Source organism: Equus przewalskii, chromosome 32 (genome assembly GCF_037783145.1).
Source record: "Equus przewalskii isolate Varuska chromosome 32, EquPr2, whole genome shotgun sequence".
Lineage (NCBI taxonomy): Eukaryota > Metazoa > Chordata > Mammalia > Perissodactyla > Equidae > Equus > Equus przewalskii.
The window spans coordinates 10,351,086-10,376,694 of NC_091862.1; the positions used below are offsets into that span (position 1 = coordinate 10,351,086).

The window sequence follows — 25,609 nt, forward strand, 5'->3', positions numbered from 1 at the left end:
CCCACCCCCATTGTGTGACAGTCAGCGGACTCCAGCTGAGACCACCATGAAAGAGCAGTTTTAACTGTAAAGAATGTGATGTTTGATATACTTTTTTTAATCATCTGGTCGGCAAGGTAGGAGCTTCTCAATTCTTTTGTCAGTTAACTTAGAAGAAATATGACTGAGAAATTCTTCAAGTTTCCAGCCCAGTTTCATCCTGCAAAGGCCTGATTCCCTCAGAGTGAAGCATGGTGGGCTTTTCCTTTCTGTTCTCAGCCCTTCGAGTTGGCCAGCAGACTAATGGGTTCCATCTGACAGAGCTGCTCGGAATGGCCCCATCCAGGGATGTCTGGGGGCCTGAAGCCCCTTACCCACCAGAGTACCTTGTGTTTCACTTTTGTTCAGGCTTTTAGAAAAATCCCAGAACGGCAATGCAGCCCCACAACTGGACTAACCCAGAAGATTGGTCTTCAGAGGCCCTCAGCTGCTTGTTTTTGAAACGGAGGGGGCAATGGATGGTGACATTCCCCCACCTGCTGCCCACGTCCTTCCCTGCAGGTCTGGACCATGGCAGTCTCGGGCCTGAGCCTCTGGGCCCTCGTTAGTACTCAGTCCCAGACAGTGCTGGCCAGCCCGCCTGTGCTGGCCCGAGGTGGAGTCCAACCCCACCACCATCTTTGTTGTACGCAATGGAAAGGAATGACTGAATTTGTCCTGGACACATGCAGCATTGATAAATGAAGCTGCCCAGCCTGGACAACTCCTTGCTGGGGTGTCTCTCTAATAACCATCTTCCAAGAAGCAGGTACTGGAAACAAGACAAGAGCACATGTTCCCACCTCAGACGGAAGAAATTCTGCTGGGGGTGGGAGAGGGCCCCCTCTCCCACAACATGCACACACACAGAATCAGAGCAGACAATGCAGGAACCAGTGATCTCCTGTTACCCAGACCTGCTCCAGCTCCTCTTCTAGCTTGGAGCCCTGGAACTGGGGCCGGGCCTTCCCAGAAGGCACTTCCAGCTGCTGCCATGCTGTTCCCTGGGGGCAGGAGCTTGCTCTATCCAGGCTCTGAGTCAGCTTGCTGCCTTCCCCTCCAGACTCCAGGCTTATAGCCGGGGGTGAGGACTCTGCCCTATTCACCCAGAAACCCCCGGTCTGGCCCAGAGCTTGGCACCTGGGAGACACCCAGTGGTTCCTTGTGGAGCCAGTCCTGAGACCACCAATCCTCACCTCCGAGTGGTCCTGGTGTCTGACTGTCCTGCCTCACTCCCTTTCACCTCCTGGGCAGCCTCCTGCCGGGAAACAAGGAGCTCCTATGGGGTTTCTAGTCTTTTCCCTGACAGGCAGAGTGGGTGCCTGGGAGGAGGAGACCAAGGATACAGTTCTTGCCCTGACGGTTCCTAGCTGGCATGACCTCCATTCTCTAAGGAGGCCGTCAAATCCCACGGTGCTGTCTGTGCCTCACATGTTTAAAATGCTCCATGTGCACTCGGTGACGTTTTCAGGCAGTGACTCTCAAGCATTGCTGTGTGAAAGGATCCCTGGGGGAGTGTGCTAGAAGCAGACTCCCAGGCCCCACCTCCTGGAGATGTTGATCTGTGGGTTCCAGCCAGGGCCTGGGAATCCACATTTTAAGGAGCAGCTTCGGTGACGTGTCCAGGGAATCTGCAGACCTCAGAGTGGCAGACAGCACCTTAAAAACTGCTCCTCCCACCGCTGTGTATCAGAGGTACAGCTTCCACAGACCCACTCGTGGGAGCCCCCACCCACAGCTCTCTAGAGATGCTGCAGGGAGAGCCCAAGCCACAGCTCCTGGTGGTCACCGCCCCCCGCAACAGAAAACCGAGGGTCTGCACAGACAGTGGACGAAGGCGGGGCCCCTCCCTCCAAGAGCTTCCAGTGGGGTGGCGAGGTGTCGGCCCTGGGAGCCCCACTGGCCCTTCCCATAGTTTGCACGGTTAGGGGAGGCTGGCCCCCGCTTCCTTCCCTCACTGCCCGGACCTTCTGGTTTCACGATCAGCGATGGACTCCTACGCTGTTCTTGTGCTGTTCGGCCACAGGCTTCAGGCTTCAGGCTTCAGTGCTCCAGGCTACAGCTGCACAATCTGTGATCTCCTGTTACCCAGACCTGCTCCAGCTCCTCTTCTAGCTTGGAGCCCCGGAACTGGGGCCGGGCCTTTTTTGGATCCCTTCAAACTGAGCCTTCTGACCTTTCCATGCAAACGGCTCTCTGAGCTGAGGAATCGAAATTATTTTGTTTAATAAATGATTAACACCTGTGTTCCTTGCTTAACCCACAGAACCCTCAGATACTAAGAGAAGAAAGTAAGACTCCAAGAACCTCTATACGTTATGCATTTACCTTTTCCATTCCACCCAACGGCTCGAGAGCACCTACTCTGTGCCAGGTGCATGTGTATGGTTTGTGTCCCTTATACTATAAACCGAGTGTGGCTGCTTTGTCTTCAGTCTCCCCTTATTCATCCTAGGGAAGGACAGTCGCTCTCACATTTGGGACTTTGAGACATGTATGTGCTTGGTGGGGAATCCAACTGCGGAATCAGAGTGTCCAGGAGAAGGCGCTCACATGTGTATTGAAAAAAGTAATATACATCTGTTAAAACAAAAAAAATTAAAACCTTTAATCTGCACCAGTGATGGACACCCTTGGCCCAGGCCAACCCCGGGCACTTGACAGCTGCTCAGTAGGTGTTAATGAAAACTCAGGCAGTGCAGCCTTCTGCACTTTCCCTCCCTCCCTGGCCCTCCATCTACGGCATGCTTCTCCCACTCACAGGCATATTGTTCGAGTGAAGCAGAGTAAATATCAATCTAAAGGAACTCAAGAGCCGCTCTCAGTAACGGCTCTGGACCGATTTCCTAGAAAGGATAGTCCTTGCACCAGGCCAGTGAACATTTCCAAGCTCTGAGGACCTTGGCTCCGCCCAGATGTCTTCCTGCTTTGTGCATTTAAGCGCTGGCCATTTTTAGTTTCTCGTGAACTTTGATTCTAAACACGTCATTCTAGCCTTGTCAATTTCTTATTTCTTATGTTCCAGTGGGTTTGTGATTAGACATAGCATCGAACACGATACTATACGTCATGTCTGTGTAATTGGCTGTTTTCACAGTTTCTCCAGGTTAATGCATCCATTCCTCATAACACTTCCATGAGGCAGGCAAGGCCATTGGCTGGATCCTATTATCCAGACAAAGAGAAGAAGCCCCAAGAGATGACGCGTGATTTGCCCAGGCCAGGCAACTGCTAAGTGCTGTTGCTTAAGCAATGTTTGCTGCAAGAATGCCTACTAGAGTTTATGTAATGACATTTACTAGGTCTTTTTTCTGTTTATAAAAGCAATACACGCTCATTATAGAGAATTTGCAATATCAGAAACACACAAAGAAAAAAATTAAAATCAATTGTCAGTCCAACCATAAAGAAAAACCTGTTTATATTTCTTTCCAGTCATTTTCCTATGCTTATGCATATATTAAGATAGCTATTCAATACATTTTTGTATTGTTCATATTTTCATTTGACATTATGAAAATAATTTCCACAACTCAAATATTTCTGAAATCAATATTTTAATGATTTTGCAAGTCATCATAGAATTATACAATAATTCATTTATCCATTTCTCTATTGTTGCATACTTAAGTTGCTCCTAATTTTTTACACTATTATATGATTATTATTATTATTTTTTATACTATTACTCTACAATGAACATCTTCATTTTTACTTTTCAAGTGAGGTTTAAATTTTGTTTCCTGAGGCACTGTAAAGTGGGTGCCTATTTCAATTTCCTTTCATATTGGATTTCTTCCATCGTTTTGTTATTTTGGTTCTCACATTCATTTCTAAAACTTGCTACACTGTGGAAAGAAAGCTCTTAATGCTCCTTCAACAAATTCCAGGTCCTTAAAAGCTTTTCTTCCAGACTCTTTTCTGGGTGAAACATTTATAACTGGTATACTACACAATACTATTCATGGCAACCTGAAACTTGCAGTGAGGAAAGACGAACCAGTGAAAGAAATCATTTGAATATTAATTTAACTGAGAAATGAGAAGAGTCTGTGAAACATGGATAGTACTTTTCTTCCAAGAAGGAGCCCTCTCAGAAGGCGGGGGGCATTGGCTTTCTCCAATAGACAAGGGACAGGCAAGTCCCTACTTTGCCAGCTTCCTTCCACCAGCCCAGGCACAGAACAGCTGCCAAAGCATCTCGGAATTTAATGGCCAACCGTACGTACAGAAAGAGGCAAGTGGCTGGTTCTGGAGTGAGGTTTTCTGTGCACTTTCTGGAGAGCCAAGCTGTCTTGAAGGAGAGAGCATCAGAGGGAAGGTGGCCAACAGCGGCCACATCAGCCGCTCACTAACAGCTATCAGTACACCTGCCATGGCAGGTTGCCAGGCAGCCAGGTGCCTGGGCTGAAACCCACTTGTCACCAAGAGATGGCGTCGCCTCTGACAGCCAACTGCGTCCAGTGACGCACCTCTGCAATCTGCTCCTGTAATCACCAGCAGACTCTCGGCATCCATAATCGCCCAAATGTGCAAACAGCTATTAAAATATTGATGAAAGAAAACCAACCACCATTTATCATCAGGGAAGAGCAGTTGTGAACTGCTTTCATCTGGGGAGAGCTTCAGGGGAGGCCTGGAAAACACCTCAGTCGTCACACTGTTGGTGTGTTTCGAGCTGTAATAATTCTGAAGCAGGATTAGAATCAGAAGTGCTCACTTTCATTTCTCTCAAAGAGTCGGAGGGGAAATCCAGCCTCAGAGACTGGGAGCTGGGCAGCCCTCCCCGCAGGTCACATTCCCAGATGTTTTCCCCTCTAGCAAGCTCCTCCCTCTCTCTGTGCCAGGCCAGGAAAGAAAAGGAGCCTCCAGCAGGGAAGAGAAATCTCCATTCCACATTATTTGAACTCTGTTATACTGTTTTCTGTTCCCAAAGTTCACTTGGTAATTTTTGCAAAATGCCACACCAATAGTTTTTATTTTAGTAATGATGCCCTGGAACCATCCTGTGCACCGTCAAGTGGAAAAATGGAATCATAAGGACCCGAAATGAGGACCTTAGACAGAAGAAATAAAACCAAAGACAAAATTCTGAGTCTTTCATTGCTTTAGTCTGCGTCCAATCTTCCTTTATTGATGGGCTGCTGTATTTCCTATATTGGAAATTCCTCCTTCCCACAAACTTGGATTCCATTTCGGCACTGAAGTTATTAGTTTTGTTTTCCTCTGGAGCTGGTAATGGCTGGATGTCAGCCCTCTGGATGGGCCGCTCTTGTCACTAAATGGCCCATCTGGGGCTCTCTGGGTGATGGATGGCTCTTAAACAGTTTCCATCTCATAATGCAAACTAGGTGGGAAATGAACCATAAACCAGCATTCTTGTATACCAGACATTGGTCAAATGGGAACCAGGATGACACAGATGTCATCAAGCTCAGAGTGATCATCAGCCTTCTTCTGGAATAGCAGCATTGCAGTTGGGGAGTTATACCTCTGCTGTCCAATATGGTGGCCACTGCCACTTGGGGATCTGTTTTATTTTAAGGTTTTTGTTTTGTTTTGCTTTTTTTTTGGTGAGGAAGATTGGCCCTGAGCTAACATCTGTTGCCAATATTCCTCTTTTTTTATTCTCCCCAAAGCCCCAGTACATGGTTGTATATCCTACTTGTAAGTCCTTCTCGTTCTTCTATGTGGGATGCTGCCAGAGCACGACTTGATGAGTGGTTTGTAGGTCCATGCCCAGAATCTGAACCAGCAAACCCTGGGCCACTGAAGTGGAGCAAGTGAACTTAACCACTATGCCACTGGGCCAGCTCCCACTTGTGGCTCTTGAGCACTCAAAATGTGGCTGGTCTCACTTGGGATGTGTTGCATGTATGAAATACATACCAGATTTGAAAGATTTAATACAAAAAGGAGAATATAAAATATCTCCATACTCTCTAAATATTGATTACATGTTCAAAAGATAATACTGTGAAGAACTGGGTGAAATGAAATATATTATTAAAATTAATTTCCCCTGTTTTCTTTTTACTACTATAAAGCCGCTACTAGGAAACCTAAAATGACATGTGTGGCTTGCATTTGTAGCTTACAGTAAATTTCTATTGGACGGTGCTGGTTTAAGCAGTCAAAAACATTCATTGGAAATCAATGGAAAATCTCTATTTATATCATTTATTGGGGTGGGATGGGGAGGGCAGTTCCCAATACTCTGCCCAGATTTGCACAGCACGGGACCTCACACGGGTGTGTAGCTCTCATTTCTTTTCTAGTCTATTTACCCTCAGATCCATTTATTGTTCACACCTTTCTGAGTGGTGTGGGAATGAAATTAAGAAGTCTGGCAGATAGAGATGAGCCCAGCTCACAAGAGACACACCACAAACCCTTTAAGTGTCTTGACGCTAGTTATTTTTAGAGCTAAATTCACAAATAAGAACAACCAAGGTCCTGCCCTGAGAATGAAATTTGGCTTTTATTTCCTCCTTCAACCTAACACAACACTGGACACACATCTAACCACGCAACCCCATCAAATTTTAAAATCGACTTTTCAGGCCGACGGCTCAATTTCTGTCCATTTATATAAAGACCATTATGTACTGGACGACCCATTGGAGAAAAAAGTCCTAACGTGGCAAAAACCAAGTTTCTTTTTTCTCCCATCAGAACGACACCCCTACAAACTCGAATAACCCCATGGTTCTTCCCCAGAGCCACTGTCCGGACCAGACTCCCATGCCTTGCCCCTGATGCCACGGCTTCCTCGAGTCTTTTTGGCTCTGGCTTCCCCCTCTCCAACTGACCTCATGGCCACTGGAGAATCTCCCTCTGCTGCTACGGTGTGAAAGCAGCTGTATGAGGCCCCACACAGACAGCATCTCATTGAACTCTCCCAAGAACCTGCAAGACAGGCGGAATTATGTTGTCCCTGTTCTAGAGAAGAGGACCCCCAGGCTGGAGGGCTGTTCCATTGGTCCAGATCACAACTGTGAATGGCCAGAGTCAGGGTCCGGGCCTCCCCCCTCCAGGCCGGTGTCCTTTCCACGACGCGGCCCTGTCTTGAGTCTCTCATGGAGCCATCCTTCTGGACTCCGGCTCCCTGACACAGGCCCAGCCGCATCTCCAACTTGAGCCTCCCCCCCTCAACCTTTCCTTCTAGTCACCCCCGCCTCCCACTAGCTTCACCATCAGAGTCCAAATTCTTCAGTTCACCAGGGACCCACCTGGGCCCACTCTTGGCCCATTCCTCACTCGGTGGCAGCCTTCTCCTCCCACACCCTCCCCAAGCCCGGCCTGACCCAATGCCTCACCTGTTGCCTCCTGTTCAGAGCCCCTGCATCCCCATCAGCCGAACAGGCCCCGTCCCAATTCTTGGGGCCGACAGAACTGAGTCATCTGCTTGCACTCTTCATTTCTAGCTTCTGAATTCTGAGAATCTATTTGACTCTTGCTACGAACTCCTGACGTTTTTGTAAATGAGGGTAGATGTTTTATTCCTTTCAAACCTTGCTTGACCACCTAGATTTCAGACCCACTTGTGCCTTGGGGTGAGGAGCACCCCATCACTCTGGCACCTTCTTAACGGACCCCTGCCCCAGCACAGTGGGCAGGAGATGGGACTTGGCACCAGACAGGCCGTTAAACGGTGACTCTGCCATTTCCTAGTTGAGAGACTTTGGGAAGTTTTGTCCTTCCTGCGCCTCAGTTTCTCCAGCTGTAAAATGGGAATCATAATGGCACCTGCCTCCTAGGGTTGCTGGGAAGATTAAATTAACATCTGGAACACATTCAAACAATGCCTGGATGTAGTGTGTCCTATATAAGTACTGGCCACTTTCATCGCTTCCTGGTTCTGTTTTCCGGCCTGTTGAAATCTGGAGCAGCTATTATCTGCCATGACACTAACCAAATTCATTCCTTATTACCCCTCACTCTTGAGCACCACCCATGCCAGCCAAAGAAATCTAGCTGGGTCCCTGCATTCCCTTCTCAGTCGCTAGTTTCTGAAACAACGCCTCCCTTCTCCTAGCCTTTGTCACCCCCAGCCCCTGAAACACCATCTCCTCAGGCAATCCCTATCCTCGCGTCTTTTGAAATCCAGCTCAGGTTTGTTTTCTTCAGACGATCCTGTGATTAATCTCTTGTGATTCTCTCCTCGGCTCATGGTTCCCTTGGCCCTCGCAAACTCCCTTTACGTCACAGCAGTGGCTCTCAATGGGAGGGAGTTTGCCTCCCATGGGACATCTGGCATTGTCAGGGGACAATTTTATTGTCATAACTGGCGGAGGGGGGGGTGCTAGTGGCATCTAGTGGGTAAAGGGGACGGATGCCGTTAAATATGCTGCAAACACAGGACAATCCTCACACACCCCCACCCCCACCAAAAAGAATTCTCTGGACCAAACTGTCAATAGTGCAAAGATTGCAAACCTTGCATCATCACCATCATCTGTCCTTGTTGATGTTCCTCTTTAAAAAAAAAAAAAAAAAAAAAGCCTTCTTAGCTGTCTGCAAACCAAAGAGAGGCTTCAAGCAAAATCAAACCTGCCCACCAGTCCTTGATCATGGACTTCTAGCCTCCAGAACTGCGAGAAAATAAATTGCTGGGTTTTTCTTTTTAAAGCCTTCTGGGGTTTCACTTGTGTATGCCAGCCTCCAGCTAGATTTCTTTCGATTCTTCCACAGTACTTAAGACAGTGCTGTGCTTATAACAGATTAATTGCTAATGATTAATTTTCTAACCATACAGCCAGCCAGGAATATTTTTCATTAAATGTCTGGGACATGTCATCACAAGATAAAAAATAGCCACATAAATGTTTGAAACATTCTGCGCTCACTGACAGGAAAATACAGAAGTCTCTTTGTAGTCACCAACCGAAAGTTTGTCCAACGAGGGGATGGGCTGAGCGGAGTCAGCCTCCTGTCGGCACCAGCCACAATGACACGGGCCACCTGTTCGAGACAGGTTTCATTTCTGTATTCTTTTCTAAGAACTTGACCTTTTTGCTGGTATTCACGGGATTAACATCATATACGGAAGCAAAACCTGGTCGCCTGCATCTAAGAGAAATCGTGTCTTTCTTTTTACTAGAATGGGTGTGGAGGTGAGGAAGGTGTATCAGTGACCTGAAATTGATGTCGAGGCGTTTAAGGTGTGGGTGCACAGAACATCTGGCAACTGCTCCCTCGTCTGTCACAGGTCTTTCCTGAAAAGATAACTGAATAGCAGGGAGAAAAGACCACCACCCCCCATTCGCAGCTCTGGTGGCAGCCCCATAACTCAGTGGGGGTTTATATAGGGCACAAGTGGCCAAGCCTTGACCCACGGCTGCCCACCCATGGTAAGGAAGCTGAGGGAAGGTGGGTGGCAGCTACGGAAATTCTTGTGCTTCTCTCACTAACTCTCTCTCTGCACAGGGGTCACCAGCGTCGCAGTGGAGAAAAGAGGAGCAGCCCCATCCCAAATGCCCATGCTTCACTCGCTGGCTAGAAAAGCCTAGAATCCCAACCTATGAAGGAGGCCTGCACACATTGTGGGTGGAATTTGTAATAATAATTAGATGAAAGGTCTCTGACTTGGTGAGAATATGTGTTGTCATTTTAGATGAGGCTCAGCTGACATTCTGAATTCAGTAAGATGGGCCTGCCGCCGGCCCAGTGGTGCAGCAGTTAAGTTCACGCGTTCTGCTTCAACGGCCTGGGGTTCGCCAGTTCGGATCCCAGGTGCAGACATGGCACCGATTGACAAGCCATGCTGTGGTAGGTGTCCCACATATAAAGTAGAGGAAGATGGGCATGGATGTTAGCTCAGGGCCAGTCTTTCTCAGCAAAAAGAGGAGGATTGGCAGCAAATGTTAGCTCAGGGCTAATCTTCTTCTTCAAAAAAGATGGGCCTGAACTTTGGTAAAATTACATAAACTAAAAACTAAAGGACCAGAGGCCTCCATTCAGAGTGGGTCTCTTTTTTGGGTGCTTTCTTTTTACTTATTTATTTTTTTGAGGAAGATTAGCCCTGAGCTAACATCTGTTGCCAATCCTCCTCTTTTTGCTGAGGAAGACTGGCCCTGAGCTAACATCCATGCCCATCTTCCTCTACTTTATATGTGGGACACCTACCACAGCATGGCTTTTGCCAAGTGGTGCCATGTTAGCACCTGGGATCCAAACTGGCGAACCCTGGGCCGCTGAAGCAGAACGTGCGAGCTTAACCACCGCACCACGGGGCTGGCCCCTGGTTCCTTTCAAACACTGAATCAGAGCAAGCCCTGACAGCCTAGTGTTAAATTTCAGTGCGCTCTGCTGTGGCAGCCCAGGTTTGGTTCCCAGGCACAGAGCCACACCACCCGTCTGTCAATAGCCATGCTGTGGCTGTGGCTCACAAAGAAGAACTAGAAGGACTTACAACTAGAATACACAACTATGCATTGGGACTTGGGGGAGGGAAAAAAAAAAGAGAGAGGAAGCTTGGCAACAGATGTTAGCTCAGGGTAAATCTTTCCCAGCAAAAAAAAAAAAGCATAAATACTTAAAAATTTTTAAAAATTAAAAAATAATCTGAATCAACTGTAGGACATAAGGAATGCTACCAGGATCCAGTTAGAAAGTTCTGGTCCCAGTGACACCTGGGATGGCCCAACTCTTATCCTCCCAGATGGATCCACTATACCTGAGTGAGTGCAGAAGATTTACATCTTGTAAAATAATATACGTCCCCCATCTCTACCTGCTAGGGTTTAAGCTTTGGAGCAGCCCTTGGCAAAACACACATGAGGAGGGCAGTCCCACGTTGTTTGGGACAGATGACAGCTCCAGCTGGCTTCAGGTATCAGCAGTCCTTTGACAGAGCGAGAAAGGCAGACTTCCTCTGCGAGGCACCAGAAGGAAAGCTTTCAACATCCTTCTGCTAGCACGTGGGACCCAAAGCTCTGATAAGCTTGGGCTACTCTCAGCCCCCTCACCCCAGCCAAAGTGTGAGCTCTGGAAATCGGTGGCAGGTGTTAAGTGATAGCTACCTCGTCCTGAGATCTGTGCAGAGAGGGGTTAGCTCGGCCACAATCTGTGATGCTGGTCCCCAAAGCATAAACACGGGAGGCAACCACAGATGAGGCCACACCAGATCATTCAGTCCCTGGGTATTGTTCTTAAATAAGTTTCTCAAAGAATTTCCCATTTGGGTCATTACATCTCCATCTCAGGAAAGAGACCACTGGAAGGCCATTGACGCATTCCCCAATGAATCCCTTTGAGACCTGTGCCTCTCGTGCTTCTTCAGCCCTCCTGAGATGCTGGGTTGTGCCTGCAGATATGTGGAACACGTAAAAGGTGAAGCGTCTTAAAGGAGGAACCACATCTCTAACCCAGCGGTTCTCAGAGTGTGGCCTCCAGCCCAGCACCATCAGCTGCTCCCGGGAACTTGCCAGAAATGCCAATTATCAGGCCCCACCCCAGACCTACTGACCCCGAAACTCTGGAGGTGGGCCCAGCCATCTGCTTTAACAGCCCCTTCAGGTGGTTATGGCGTGTGCCCAAGTTTAAGAACCGGGGGCCTAATCATAGCATGGAATTCCACCATATTAATTAATAATAATAATGAATCTGTTCGGGCATCTCAGATGATTCCATTGTTTATAACTTCACAATTAGATTGATAGAAACAACAAAAAAAGAAGATATCAGTTAAGAATATAATTTGCCTTTATCACAGTGCCTAGTATTCAGTAAGCACTCAATAAATATACAGTGGTCCTGTGGCTCCAGGACCGCCCATGGATGCCGAAATCTATGGATGTTCCAGTCCTTTGGTTGGCCCCCTGTATCTGCGGGTTCTGCATCCGTGGATTCAACCAACCGCAGACCCCAAGGATACCGGGGGCCAACTGTATATTGAATGAGGGGGTGAATGAACGAATGAATTATTGAAGTTCTCCTTCAAAAACAAACAAAAAATGATGACGTTAAAAAAAAATTTTCCCCAGCTTTTCCTTCAAATGATCCAAAACAAGATAAACAAAACCACTAACTCTGAGCGATTTCAATAAGTATTTAGGTCTCATTCTTTGTCCCGTAAATCTGCACTGTCTGATACAGAGCCACTTGTCACATGTGTCTACTGAGCTCTTGGAATGTGGCCAACCTGAATTGAAATGTGCTGTAAGTGTGAAATACACAATTGGAAAGACTCAGTACAAAAAACGAAGAATCGGGGCTGGCCCGGTGGCGTAGTGGTTAAGTTTGTGTGCTCTGCTTCAGCGCCCTGGGATTCACAGGTTCAGATCCCGGGCACCGACATAGCACTGCTCATCAAGCCACACTGTGGCGCATCCCACATAAAATAGAGGAAGATCGGCACAGATGTTGGCTCAGTGACAATCTTCCTCAAGCAAAAAGAGGAAGTTTGGCAACAGATATTAGCTCAGGGCCAATCTTCCTCACATACATAAAAAACCCAAAGAAACAACAACAAAAAAGAATGTGAAAGATTTCATTAGTATTTTTTTATATTGAATACATGTTGAAATGATAATACTTTGGATATACTGGGTTAAATAAAAAATATTATTAAAGTTAATTTCATCTGTTCCTTTTTCACTTTTTAACTTTTATTTTTATTATTGTTTTTTTTGGGTGAGGAATATTGGCCCTGAGCTGACGTCTGTTGCCAATTTTCCTCTTTTTTTTTTTTCCTCCCCAAAGCCCCAGTACATAGCTATATATCCTAGTCGTAGGTCATTCTAGTTCTATGTGGTACGCCACCACAGCATGGCTTGATGAGTGGTGCCAGGTCCGCGCCCAGGATCCAAACCAGCGAACCCCAGGCTGCCAAAGCAGAGCATGCAAACTTAACCACTCCGCCACTGGGCCGGCCCCTCCTTTCCACTTTTTAAAACGTCACTACCACAAAATTTGCAATTATACATGTGGCTCGCATTATATTTCCATTGGACATGTTGCCAAGTATGGGTGCAAGTGAGGAAATGGTGAGGAAGTTTTTCCTCGCCAAACATGGTGGCATAAGAGCCCTCGCTGGAGGACCCCACCATTCCTCCGGGGGAGTACCCGCTCACACCTTCTCTGTCTTTTCTCCCAGGCACCTTCCAGCCTCTGCATGTTGGTTACAAGTGACTCCTAGTGACCACATCAAACTTCAGATTACACTCAGCAGACATTACTCTACTCATGTTCATAGGCAACGAGTCTTAGCCTTAGAGCTTATCTACAAGAAACACAAGACAACAGTCGATCTAGCTCCCATAACTTAGACTTGAGTTTTCTAGGGCACCTGAGTCTTCTAGAAGGGAAAGGAGATACAGCCCCCACAAAACTGGCTGTAAATCCCTACTCTACAGAATTAAATTCTAAAGAAAGAAGAACAGTCATGTGGAAAGGCAACAATGAGCTGGTTTGATTATACCAAGTTCCAAAGGGTGATGATTGTGGCACAGTGTCATTAATATCACAGACCCCAAAGATGACACCTCTGCCAAGTTCTATGTTCACAGAGGGGAGCACACAAAGGACATAGGGGCCTCTATGGCAGGTAAGGGATAACCAGAGACACAAAGTGGGTTGTTTGGCAAGCGGCTTTTGGTTAAATCAGATGCCTGGTCTGGACCCCAAACTACAAAACAAGCAAATGTTTATGGTGAAGCAGAGCGTGGGATGGCTCCTTAGTCCGTTTCTTTTTTAAAAAAGCCCTTCCCAAGAAAACTTCAGGGAACGCCTACCGCTTCTTTGACTACAGCGCACGTTCTCTGAGCATCTCTCCTGCTCAGCGAGGCCGGTAATCCCTTCCCCGCACGCACCTGCCCAGCCCCTCCTGTCTCCTCCCAGCGGAGCCCGGCCACACCTCCTCGCCATGGTCTACTTCCTGTCTCCTCATTGAGCTCTTTTTCTCCCTTTATTCCTGCACTGCCTTTCATGCTGCTCTACACTTGTAATAAGAAAATGCCTCCCATTTCCCGGCACAGAAAGCCTGCCCACTCTTCTGATTAACCTCCTCCAGGGGGACCTCTCTCCTGAAAAGCCCTTCTCGCCTCACCTCCTCCTCCCGCCGGGCGCACTCAGCAGCGTGGCCAGATCGCTATTTTGCCCAAAACGCCCTGCTGATTCTTGGAGGCAGTCCCTTATCTTTCACTTCCCCCTAAAACCTATTGATGGACTGACTCATTTCTCACTCAAAAGAGCTATTGTTTCATCGTCTCGCTTAATCCTCCCAAGCACACCAGTTAAAGTAATAATGATAGTAATATTCCAGTGAGTCATTTAAATATCTCGCTTATTTTTTGGCACTTAACAGCTTACGTGTTGAATTTACATGGGTGTGCGTGTGGCCTTGCATTCTAAAATTATTAACAGAATACGTCATTCCTTCTGTTTAAGTAGTTAGCTGAGCAGGCTAAAGAACCTTCTAAAGCATTTAGGTTCCTGGATTTTCATGGTCAAGCAAAGGAGGAAAAAGGATTTATTTGTAAAAATCACAGAATGATAACGCCGGAATGCATCTTTGCACTCCGTGGGTCTATTTTACGTTCACTAAAATCGAGGCCCAGAGAAGTTAAAACGCTTCTCAGGGTCACACAGCAAGTGCAAGAGCTGGGATGCAGGCTCAGTCAATTTAGCTATGGAGCCTGTGCTCATAACCATATACTTTACTGATAATAAAAATGTATATGTACTTTGGAATCTGTAAAGCGTTATCTAAACAGAAAGTATTTATTAATACAGTTATTATTAATAAATAATAATAAATAATAAAACGCCACTGACTCAGAGGAACTGCAGGGAGGTTATTACATTGAGCGCTCAGTGTAGATGAGTTGCTAGTTAGCCAAACTCTTGAAAATATGACAGTCCTGAGAGCTTACTGAGTGTTGGAGAGGAAGGGCCTGGGTTCGGTGACTTGTCACCGAGTGGAGAGTGGAAAGGCATTAGGGCTGTGCTTCTCAGCTTTCACGAGAATCACCTGTGATGGATCTTGTTAACCTGCAGATTCTGATCCAGTACGCGGGCCGGGGCCTCAGGGTCTGCGTTGCTAATAAGCTCCAGGTGCTGCTGACGTTGCTCTTCCACAGACCTCACTTTGCGTAGCAAGGATTTAGGGATTCCATTTCAGAAGCAGAGAAGTCAAAGGAAAGGTACAGTACCTGGAGGGGGAGTCGGGACCCCAGGACCAGACACTGACTAGCTCTATGTGAGCGGGGCGGATCTGTACCTGTCTCTCTCTGAGCCTCAGTTTACTTGTCTGTAAACTGAGGGAGTTGTCCAGGATGATCTCCAGGATTGCTGAGGTCCCTTTAAGATGGAATGTTCTATGACTCAGCATTGCAGGGGACCAGCCAGCCTGGGGTCAGAGAGGTGGATTCCCAAAGCCTTTTTGTGACATTGATGGGATCCTTGTATCAGCAGTTTTCTTAGTGCCCCTGGCTGGGTGAGGTTGGGCCTCTCGTTTCCATTGACATGCTCCAGACCCCCTGCTCTTTCCTTTGCCCATATTTTTGAGCCATGTGGTCCCAATTTTTCCTTCCCATTAATGCCACTTAATCTTTGATTTCCCCTCCTTGCAGCCTCTGGCTTCCCCTGCTCCCTCAAAGTTGACCTTTTTCTCACCCTCGTTGCTTCATCCTCCTTTCCCCTTTCGTGCCTTGTATATGGGAACTGATTATAATTACAGTGCATTTTTTTTTAGCAAAGCATGTCAACATTGCCCTATGCCATCATTTTGCTGATTTAACACAAACTCTTTAAAGAATGTGACATTGGTGCAGTGAGAGAGGAAAAGAGATCTCCCCTTATCTGAAATGAGCTGATCTCACTGCTCCTGGGAAGAAGTTCACCAATTCTATAGAAAAGATTCTAAATCTGTGCATACGTACATGTACGTAAGTCAAATCTTCAACCTATTAAGACATAATACATTAAGAGAGACGACCAGCAGATTCAAGATGGGAAACACAGAGGTCACTAAAATACCTATGTGGACGTAGGTATTTAGATTCCTAGGCTCTGTGAAGTGGGAGCAGAGTGATCTCAGCAAGTTAACTAGCCCCCCTTGTTTCAATTTCTCTTCCTGGAAGAAGGAGGCAAATACCACTCGCCACCCACAAAGCTCTCCGGAAGACCGTGAAGTCGACTCTGTAAAGGGCACCCGCCAGAAGTGAGGAGCTGTAGGGTGCTTCTCTATGTCATGATAATTCTCCCCTCCAACCATCACACCTACAGTGTCCTAACCTCACACGCAAGTAAACACATTTGCATCAGAAACTGGCCTCCATTCCAACACAGGGTACGTTCACACAAGTCTGGATTTCTATAGGAAGAAGAAATAAGAGAGCTTTCAATGAACATCCTGGATGGGCAACACCCATCCTTCCAATTTCTTCGGAAAAACAAAATCTCCGGCTCCTTCCTTCCCTCAGAACTCAACCCTTAGAAGCTTGTGGTATTTCCCCAAATACCATAATTTGAATTGTGACATCTGGTTTCCAGATCTCCCTGTCTGGGATTTTTTTTTTTTTTAAAGAGACAGTCAGGAATTTTGACATTCTGAGCCACCACCCTGTGTCTGTGTGGGAGACTCTCTGCCTACCCTTCCCTGGCGTTGGTACACACTAGATGATTCTAGCATTTTCCCCCAAGCAAGGAATCTATTTCTTCTTATTCCTAGGATGCCATTTTCTTCAAAAGCCTTTGTCTGTTTCAGACGATACTTCAGACATGGTGGGACTTCCCCGCTCCCCACTTTCCTTAGCTCCTTCACAAACATCACAGAACATCTGGACATCAGTGAGAGTCCCACTGGAATAAAGGCCCCTCTATCTTCAGGCAGCTCCAAGAGGGGCATCATTGTCTGGCATTTCCCTGAAGTTCTTCCTTCTCTGCCCGCTTGGGCCCAGGATTTGAGAACCAGGCCCTCTAGCCACAGTCTGCTGGCCACGGCTCTCTCTTCTGAGCTGTGGATGTGATGGGGACGGTCAGCCAACAGGAGAGGAAAGTTGGAGGGCTGGAGGATGCTGACAGTCTAGGAGGAGAGTGAAAATAACTTATGCTATCTGCTCCAGTGAGCCCATAAGTCTCCCACTCATGGCCTGGCTCCCCAAGGCCCCAAGATGGTGGGCAGGACCGAGCTGTGGTGAAGAGCAGATGTGTGTGATGGCAGATGGACCTGCACTGGACTCCCAGCTCTGGCCAGATGGCCTTTGGCAAATCACTTTCCTTTCTGAGCACTGGCTTTCTGATAAATAAACAGGAACATTAAGACTGTCTCAACATCATGGAGTGGCTGTTGTGAGTATTAAATGAGATCATACGTGGAAAGAGCTCAGCTTGATGCCTGGCACAAGAGAAGCACTCAGTAAAAAATAGCTATGAATATTATTCTACCTGTTCATCATGGACCATCAAACTAATTTCAGGAAAAGCACAGAGAAGATTTTATTTCAACAGACACCGGTAAATGCTTAAGCGGGTACGTGGAAAAGAAAGCCCAAAAGCTAATGAAGTGGCATCGCAATCATTCTGGAAAGAACAGGGCAGAAAGGGGCAGAGGAGAGAGAATGATAGAGGCAGAAGGGAATCTCACACAGGTGGGCATAATTCAACTCTGGAGCGAGTTCTGGGGCCCGGCAGAATGCTCATGAGATGCCGAAATGACCACTTCTAATAACAATTACACAAAGGATAAATGGTGGTAATTTTGGAGGTGAATACGGAGATGCAAATAAGAATTGGGGGAAATGGTCAGAAAATGTCACCTTCTGAAAAGAAAACTGGCAAAAACCAATCAGATTCACGACCTGTGACCCCTGCATTTTTTCTTCCCTATATACGCAACAGCCTGGACATCCGATGTACAGAACACAAAGTGACTGCCAAGTGTATGGAAGATCTTATCACAGATCCATCACAGACAATATATTAATCACGAGGCAAAGAGTAAGAATCCATCAAGTTTCAAAGCAATTTCATGGTGAATCTTACAAGATAGGAATAACCAACACAAAAAGCAACCAATAATGGCTTAAAAAATTCACATGGTAAAAAATCAAATCATCAGGAAAATTTGCCTTCGTAGAAATAATAGTTCTATAAAAAAATTGACAATGACAGCTTTCATGATATTAAAAGAAATCTGATCAATAAAAATAATCTTAGTTATAAATTTTATGCAAATAAGAAATTACTCCAATAAAAATAATTTTAGTAAAATAAAAATGGAAATGGGAAAAAATTGGAAATAGTTTGGCTTTGCAATAGACAAAATTGATCGAGGTCTTAAATTGGCTTAATAGTGTTCTCCTCAGAAAGTATTTTTCTTTAACAAAAATCCATCAGTCTTGTTAAAATTCCAATTAAAATGTTTCTGCTCTTAAACATTGAATGAAGATGTCTTCGGGGAAAAGACTCCAGCAGGTGGAAGTGGTGGTGAAAACATCCTGTTCCCGTGGAACTCTTCCCAGGAGTCGCAGTGTCTGGGATGGTGGAAGACTGAGCCGCTGAGAAGGCCAGCGTTTCCTCAGGATGGGGAAGCTGCTGGGCCACGCTTCCCAAATATCTCCTCTAGAGGATACCCAGTCCAAGGGCTAATTCGGGAAATAATGGGAGATAAACTGGAGTCTTAGAAATGGTGATTGGTTCTGTGGACTATAAGAAAAATTGTTGGATGATGAGAATTTGACCAAAGGAGGGAGTATGAGAGAGAGAACAAGGAGGAGGAGAAGCAAGAGGAAGGGAAGACAGCGAAGGAGAAGGGGATGGGAGAGGAGAGGAGAAGGAGGAGGAAGGGGGGGGAGGAGGAGAAAGGAGGAGGAGGGGGAGGAGAGAGAGGAGGAGATGAGAGAGGAGGGGGAGAGAGAGGAGGAAGAGGGAAAGAGGGAGGAGAGGAGGGGGAGGAGGAGAAAGAAGGAGGAGGGGGAGGAGAGAGAGGAGAGGGAGGAGGGGAGGGGGAGGAGGAGAAAGGAGGAGGAGGGGGAGGAGAGAGAGGAGGAGATGAGAGAGGAGGGGGAGGAGGGGAGGGGGAGGAAGAGAAAGGAGGAGGAGGGGAGGAGAGAGAGGAGGAGAGGAGAGAGGAGAGGGAGGAGGGGAGGGGGAGGAGGAGAAAGGAGGAGGAGGGGGAGGAGAGAGGAGGAGATGAGAGAGGAGAGGGAGGAGAGGAGGGGAGGAGGAAGAAGGGGATGAGAGAGAGGAGGAGGGGGAGGAAGAAGGGGAGAAGGACGATGGGGGGAGGAAAGGAGGGTAGGAAAGGGAGGGAAACGAGGGAGGGAGGGAAAGAGACAGAGGCAGACACGTGCGCACTGATCTAACAGGTTGGTGTTCGAGCCAGTCAGTAGAAGGCGCAGAGCGAAGGCAACAGTTCTTCAGATGCTGCCCAGCTCGAGGGAATGTCCTAAAGACCACTCAGCTTCCTTTGATCTGATTCCACCCCCACCAAGCGACCCTGAGATCACTTCCTTTGTGTCAAGGTCACCGTGACACCGGGGGAGAGTTTGCTAAATAAGGAGCCTTGCTCTCGGAGCCCAGCAAGCCGAGTGCCCATTTGGCCTGACTTCCCTCCTCAGGACCGTGGAGAGGATGGGAAGAGAGGGCGCATGGGGAACAGGGAGCGGAGAGGCAGGCCCGCCCTTGTCTCCATCTGGATGCCTGGAAAGGTCTATCCCTAATTGTAATGAAATGCTTTGATCCCATGATTTATGATACAGCATCTTGTAATTTTTTTCCAACCCCCAATCCGTCGCTTAGTATCTGATCGTCCCCAAGTGAACTGAAAAAACTGAACTTCCACAACTGTAATTTACACACAGGACTGCAGTGACCCGGCGACACCCCCGGGGACCCCTGGTGCTGGTCATTGCCGTCCTTTTAGCTGCGACATAAGTAACTGGGAGAATTCTTTCAGAAAAAAGAAGAGGAAGGCCTTTCAAGAGACTAACAGACTCTGAGCCGCACAGCCTCCTCCTCACCACCCGCTCCCCTCCAGAAAGCTGGGGACGGGCGACGCTGTCCAGGGCCTTGGCGAGTCTGCAGTAAATGACTCAGATGGCTGGTCTCAAGCGGCTCTCACGGGCTTCTGTAAGTAGAGGTACACTACGGATAATTAGAATTAATTACCTAATACCGAAAAGTTTCCAAATCTCATTTTTCCTTTTTCCTTCTTTAGATAGGAAAATAAATGTGCTAAGATTTCACTGGGACATAATCTCATTTTCCGCAGCCAAGTAATCAACGGGAGGACTCCTGATAAAGCATGAGCCGCACGTTGTATCAGCTCTGCCATTTATTCCTATCGCATTTCAGGTCGCTTTTTATGAGAATCGATGTTTGAAGAAGGTGAAGCGAGAGCTGGGTGGGAAAAGAGGAGAATATTTTTCTTAAAATAATACTGCCAGTGACTGAGCTAGGCCAGTCCTGACAAGAACCTTACAGGATGTGCGTCACTCTTCCCATTCTCCAGGTAAGAACAACGAGGAATGAGGTTTAGAAAGTGTCCAACAGCTTTAAGACACACAACTGCAGGATGGGTGGGACCTTCCTTCCACTCCATCTTCCTCCTCTCTCCCCTCCTCTCTTCTTCCTTTTTATTTTTGACCACTTTATGGTGGTGTAATTTACATATTATATCAGTAATCCATTATAAGTGTACGTTAGAATGATTTTTAGTAAATTTATTAGATTGTGCAACCATCACAACCATTCTCATCGCCCCAACAAGTTCTCTCATGCCCGTGTCCGGTCAATTCTCACTCCTACCCCCAGCCCAGGCAATCACTGACCAGCTTTCTGTATCTAAAGAGTTGCCCTTTCTGAACATTTCACATAAACACAGTCACACAATATGCAGCCTTTTGACCTGGCTGCTTTCACTTAGCATAATGTTTTCTGGGTTCGTCCATGTTATGTCAACTCTTCGCTCCTTTTTATTGCTCAGTAGTATTCCATTGTGTGGGTATACCTCATATTTTCCATCAGCTCACCCACTGATGGACATTCGGGTTGTTTCCGGTTTTTGGCTATTAGGTATAATGCACATTCGAGGACATATGTTTTCATTTCTCTTGGATATATACCTAGAAGTAGAATTGCTGGGTGACATGGTACCTCAATGTTTAATTTCTTGAGGAATTTTGAGGAACTGTTTTCCAAGGTGGCTGCACCATTTTACATTCCCACCAGTAATGCGTGAGGGTTCCAATTTCTCCGTGTCCTCATCAACATTTGTTATTGATTGTCAGTATTTGTGGGGTCGTTTTTGTTTTTGTCCTTTTTGTTGAGTAAGATTCTCCCTGAGCTAACATCTGTTGCCAATCTTCCTCTTTTTTTGCTTGAAGAACATTCGCCCTGAGCTAACATCTGTGCCCATCTTCCTCTACTTTGTATGTGGGACGCCTCCACAGCATGGCTGATGAGTGGAGTAGCTCCACACCTGGGATCTGAACCCGTGAACCTGGGCCGCCAAAGAGGAGGGTGTGGAACTTTACCCACTTGGCCATGGGGCTGGCCCCTTAGTGTCAGTATTTTTGATTAGAGTCACTGTAGTCGGTGTGAAATGGTACTTCACTCTGGTTATGATTTGCATTTCCCTAATAACTAATGATGTTGAGCATCTTTTTATGTGCTTATTGGCCATTCATATATCTTCTTTGGAAAAATGTCTATTCAAATCCTTTACCCATTTTTAGTTGGGTTCTTTGTCTTATTATTGAGTTGTAAGAGATCTTTATATATTCAGGACACAAGAACAAGACACTTTATCAGATATATAATATGCAAATATTTTCTCTCAGTCTGTGGCTTGTCTTTTCAATTTCTTAATAGTGTCTCATGAAGCACAAAAGTTTTTAATTTGATGAAATTCAATTTATCATTTTTTTCTTTTACAAATCATGCTTTTCGTGTCATATCTAAGAACTCTGCCTAACCCAACATCACAAAAATTTTCTTCTATGTTTTCTGCAGAAGTGTTATAGTTTTAACTCTTATATTTAGGTCTCTGAAATTAACTTTTATGTATGGTGTGAGGTAAGGATTCAAACTGATCTTTTTCACATAAACAACCAATTTCTTTACTTGTTATGGGTCTCTTTGGATTTTCTATTTCTTCTTGAGTCATCTTTTTGATCATCGTGGCATTCTAAGAATTTGTTCATTCATCTAAGTTGTCTAATGTGCAGCATAAAGTTAAAATCCTTTTAATTTCTGCAGTCGATGGTGATGCCTCCTGATTTGGCTAATTTGTGTCTTCTCTCTGTCTTTTCTTGGGGGGAGGGGATAGGATGGAGAAAGGTTTGCCACTTTCATTGCTCTTCTCAAAGAACTAACTTTTGGTGTCACTGATTTTCTCTGTATTCTATTTCATTGATTTCCATTCATCTTTAATGCTAACTTACTACTGCTTGCTTTGGGTTTAGTTTGCTCTTCTTTGTCTAGCTTCTTAAGGTGAAAGTTTCAGTTACTGTTTTTTGCCATACTCCACTCCAAACCAAGACAGCCCCTCAGACAGGGAAGCTGCTGGTTTTCAGGGCTTGCCCTGGTCTAGGTAGAGCTTCCTCCCCTTTGGAATTCAGGGTGCCAGTGGAGCAGCCCCAAGTGAGAGGGCCCCAGACTCTCACTGCTCTTACCCAAAGTTCTACAGTTTTTCATGAATAACCACTTCTCAACATGGTCAAATTCCAGAACCATGAAATGATTGTTTCTCACTATTTTGTTCAGGTTTATTGTTGACTTTTGGGGAGAGGATGTGACAAGCTACTCATTTCTGCCACACTGACGTCCTGTCTCTGAAGATCCTCTGCCTTCAGGAAACAAAACGTGGTTTTATCCTTTAGCCCATCTCGTTCTCTCAACAGAATCTATGTCTCCGTGGGGTGGGAGTGGGGGGTGGCACAGGGCAGAGCTGCCTTTTACAAATACTTATATTAAAAAACACTATTCTAGGGGCCAGCTCATTGGTGTAGTGGTTAAGTTTGTGCACTCTCCTTCAGTGGCCCAGGGTTTGCGGTTCAGATCCTAGGCATGGACATACACACTGCTCGTCAAGCCATGCTGTGGTGGTGACCCACATATAAAATAGAGGAAGATTGGCAACAGATGTTAGCTCAGGGCCAGTCTTCCTCACTGAAAAAAAAAAAAATACTGCTCTAAGGTTATCAACTTTAAGCAAAAAAAAAAAAAAAAAGAAAAAAGAAAAAGAAAAAAACTTCAGTGAATTGCTTAACTTCCTCAATATTAATAAGGATGAATGGGAACTCTGTGCCTGTTAGAATCTGCATTTATAATAGAGAGTTTCATGGTCACTCTTTATAGTCCCTTTTAAGAAAGGCAGAAAACTGGTTCCTAATCTTGCTGACTTTGCCGATGCTTCTTGCACTAACTGGGAGGCAGGGGAAAAAAACAGGATCACAGCAGGAAAATGATTAACGGCCAGTGTGGGGAGCTGGGCTCTGTGCGCACTGCTGGAGTGGAAGATTTTCAAGCTGTGTGCTAATGTGAGGTGGGCACAGACTGTGTTCTTGCTATAGGTCCAGTTCTAGTCCTTGAAGGAAAGTGGGCCTGGTCTCCCTCTCTCCCCTATGACATGACAACCTGGAAAGAACAAGGGCTGAGATCCAGCCGATGTAGGTTCGAGGCTCTGGCTCTGCCACTTTCTCCCATCTGCCTCTTTGGGGCTTAGTTTCCTTATCTGTAAAGTGGGTGTAATGATAAAGTCTTCCTCACAAACTTGCTTGGATGTGATCAAATTCCATGATTGCCATGGATGGTCTTTATAAATTATTAATGTGCTATAAATGTGAGGCTTTAAATTATGAATTAATGTCCTGTCTTGATGTCCCAAAATGTGGTGGTAAGAAAGAGACTGTCTCCCCACTGCTGCTTCTTCCCACCCCTACCTCAGGACACAAAAAGGCTGCTGCTCAGCAGACCACCCACCATACACTCCTGCTATCAACTCCTTTACTGCTCCTACCCAGGCGACAGGGACAAAGGATAGAGGCAGATCCTCAGAGAAAGGCACAACTGTGCTTCAGTGCTTAGGGACGGCAGCCCAGAGCAGACACTGCCTATCAAGACCCACACTTGTATCTCTTTACACTGTGGAAAAGGCAGGGAGAGTCTCTCAGCTGAGTGAGGCTGGGGAGGGAACGAAGCCCATGGAATGGGAGGAATACTGGGAGAGAACTAACTGTCAAAGGATTTTTCATGCCTAAACTTTGTGCTCACACTGAGTCACCAAAACACCTCTGCCACTCTTGTCAAATTAACTGATGCACCACTGCAAAGCTACACATTCACAAATTCAAACATCTTTTCTAAAAATATGCTTTATAAGACTAATTTTATTTTTTTATTTTTGGTGAGGGAGATTGGCCCTGAGCTAACATCTGTGCCAATCTTCCTCTACTTTGTATGTGGGACACCACCACAGCATGGCTTGATGAGCGGTGTGTATGTCCGCACCCAGGATCTGAACCCGTGGACCCTAGGCCACTGAAGTGGAGCACATGAACTCAACCACTACCCCACTGGGAAGGCTTTGAAATGCAAATTTTTAAGGGAGAGAGAAAGCTCTCTTTTTAATTAGAAAAAAGAGCTTTAAAAGTTTGTTGTGTGACAAATTAAGATTTGTTGTAATATCTTTAGAATGGATTGCTGTAAACTTGTTATCCTAAGATTTCAATACCTAAGGAAAAATAAAGCTATTCATGTCAGTATATCTCAATATATACCTTTTTTATGCCATAATAAAGGAAATTCTGGAGGCTGGCCCTGTGGTCTAGTGGTTAAGTTCCGTGCACTCTGCTTTGGCAGCCAGGTTCGGTTCTCAGGAGTGGACTTACACCACTTGTCCCTAGCCATGCTGTGGTGGTGACCCACATGCAAAATAGCGGACTATTGGCACAGATGTTAGCTCAGGGCCAATCTTCCTCAGCAAAAATAAATAAATAAATAAACAAAGGAAATTCTGGATCCCAGGCTGGATAAATAAGACAGCAGTCTAAGATGTGACCTTTCCAGGTTTATATTATGGAAAGGGGAGTTAAGCTACGATGATTATAAAAGAGAATAGAGAGAGTCACCTACATCTACAGGTCTCTCACCACTGAGGGTCCTCAGAACAGACTCGGACACTCGGGCTTCAAAGAAACATCAGGAAATGGCTCGGGGTGGTTCCTTGCTTGATGGCACCACCAGCCCGCCTCCCGTGCACCAGCCCCTCGGCCTTACCTCCGACCACTGTACATCCCACCTCCTCCTCAGCTCATCCTGCCGCCGAGGGGATGCAGGCTGCCGGGACTCCTCCCGGGTTACGTGGCACCGTCCAGCGCCCTGCCCCTCCTGCACCGCCACCTCCGCCTGTCCTCCCGCACTGTGGCCCCGCACAGGTGGCAAGTGGCCAAAGGCTGAGGGCCGACCTTCAGGGTTACCTATTTGCCTTTCCAGGTCGGCGGCTTCATCAGGCGTGGCTCGCGGAAGGACGCCGGGGTCACTGAAGCTGGTGCGAAGCAGGGTCCCCATCACAAAGAAGAACAGTATGCCGCCAACCACGGGGATGGCAGGAGTGATTTTCACTGCCAGATATGGACAGCTG

The 25,609-nt window shown here is 46.4% G+C and overlaps 1 protein-coding gene across 9 annotated transcripts in view; it reads right to left on the reverse strand.

The window, feature by feature from the left end:
• ZDHHC14 (zinc finger DHHC-type palmitoyltransferase 14) overlaps positions 1-25,609 on the reverse strand; it is a 278,576-nt gene that overhangs the window by 91,112 nt on the left and 161,855 nt on the right. For all 9 annotated transcript variants that reach the window (XM_070603097.1, XM_070603094.1, XM_070603093.1 and 6 more), the window contains one exon: positions 25,446-25,606. In XM_070603097.1, the coding sequence (XP_070459198.1) occupies positions 25,446-25,606 (161 nt within the window). The remainder of the gene's footprint in view (positions 1-25,445; positions 25,607-25,609) is intronic.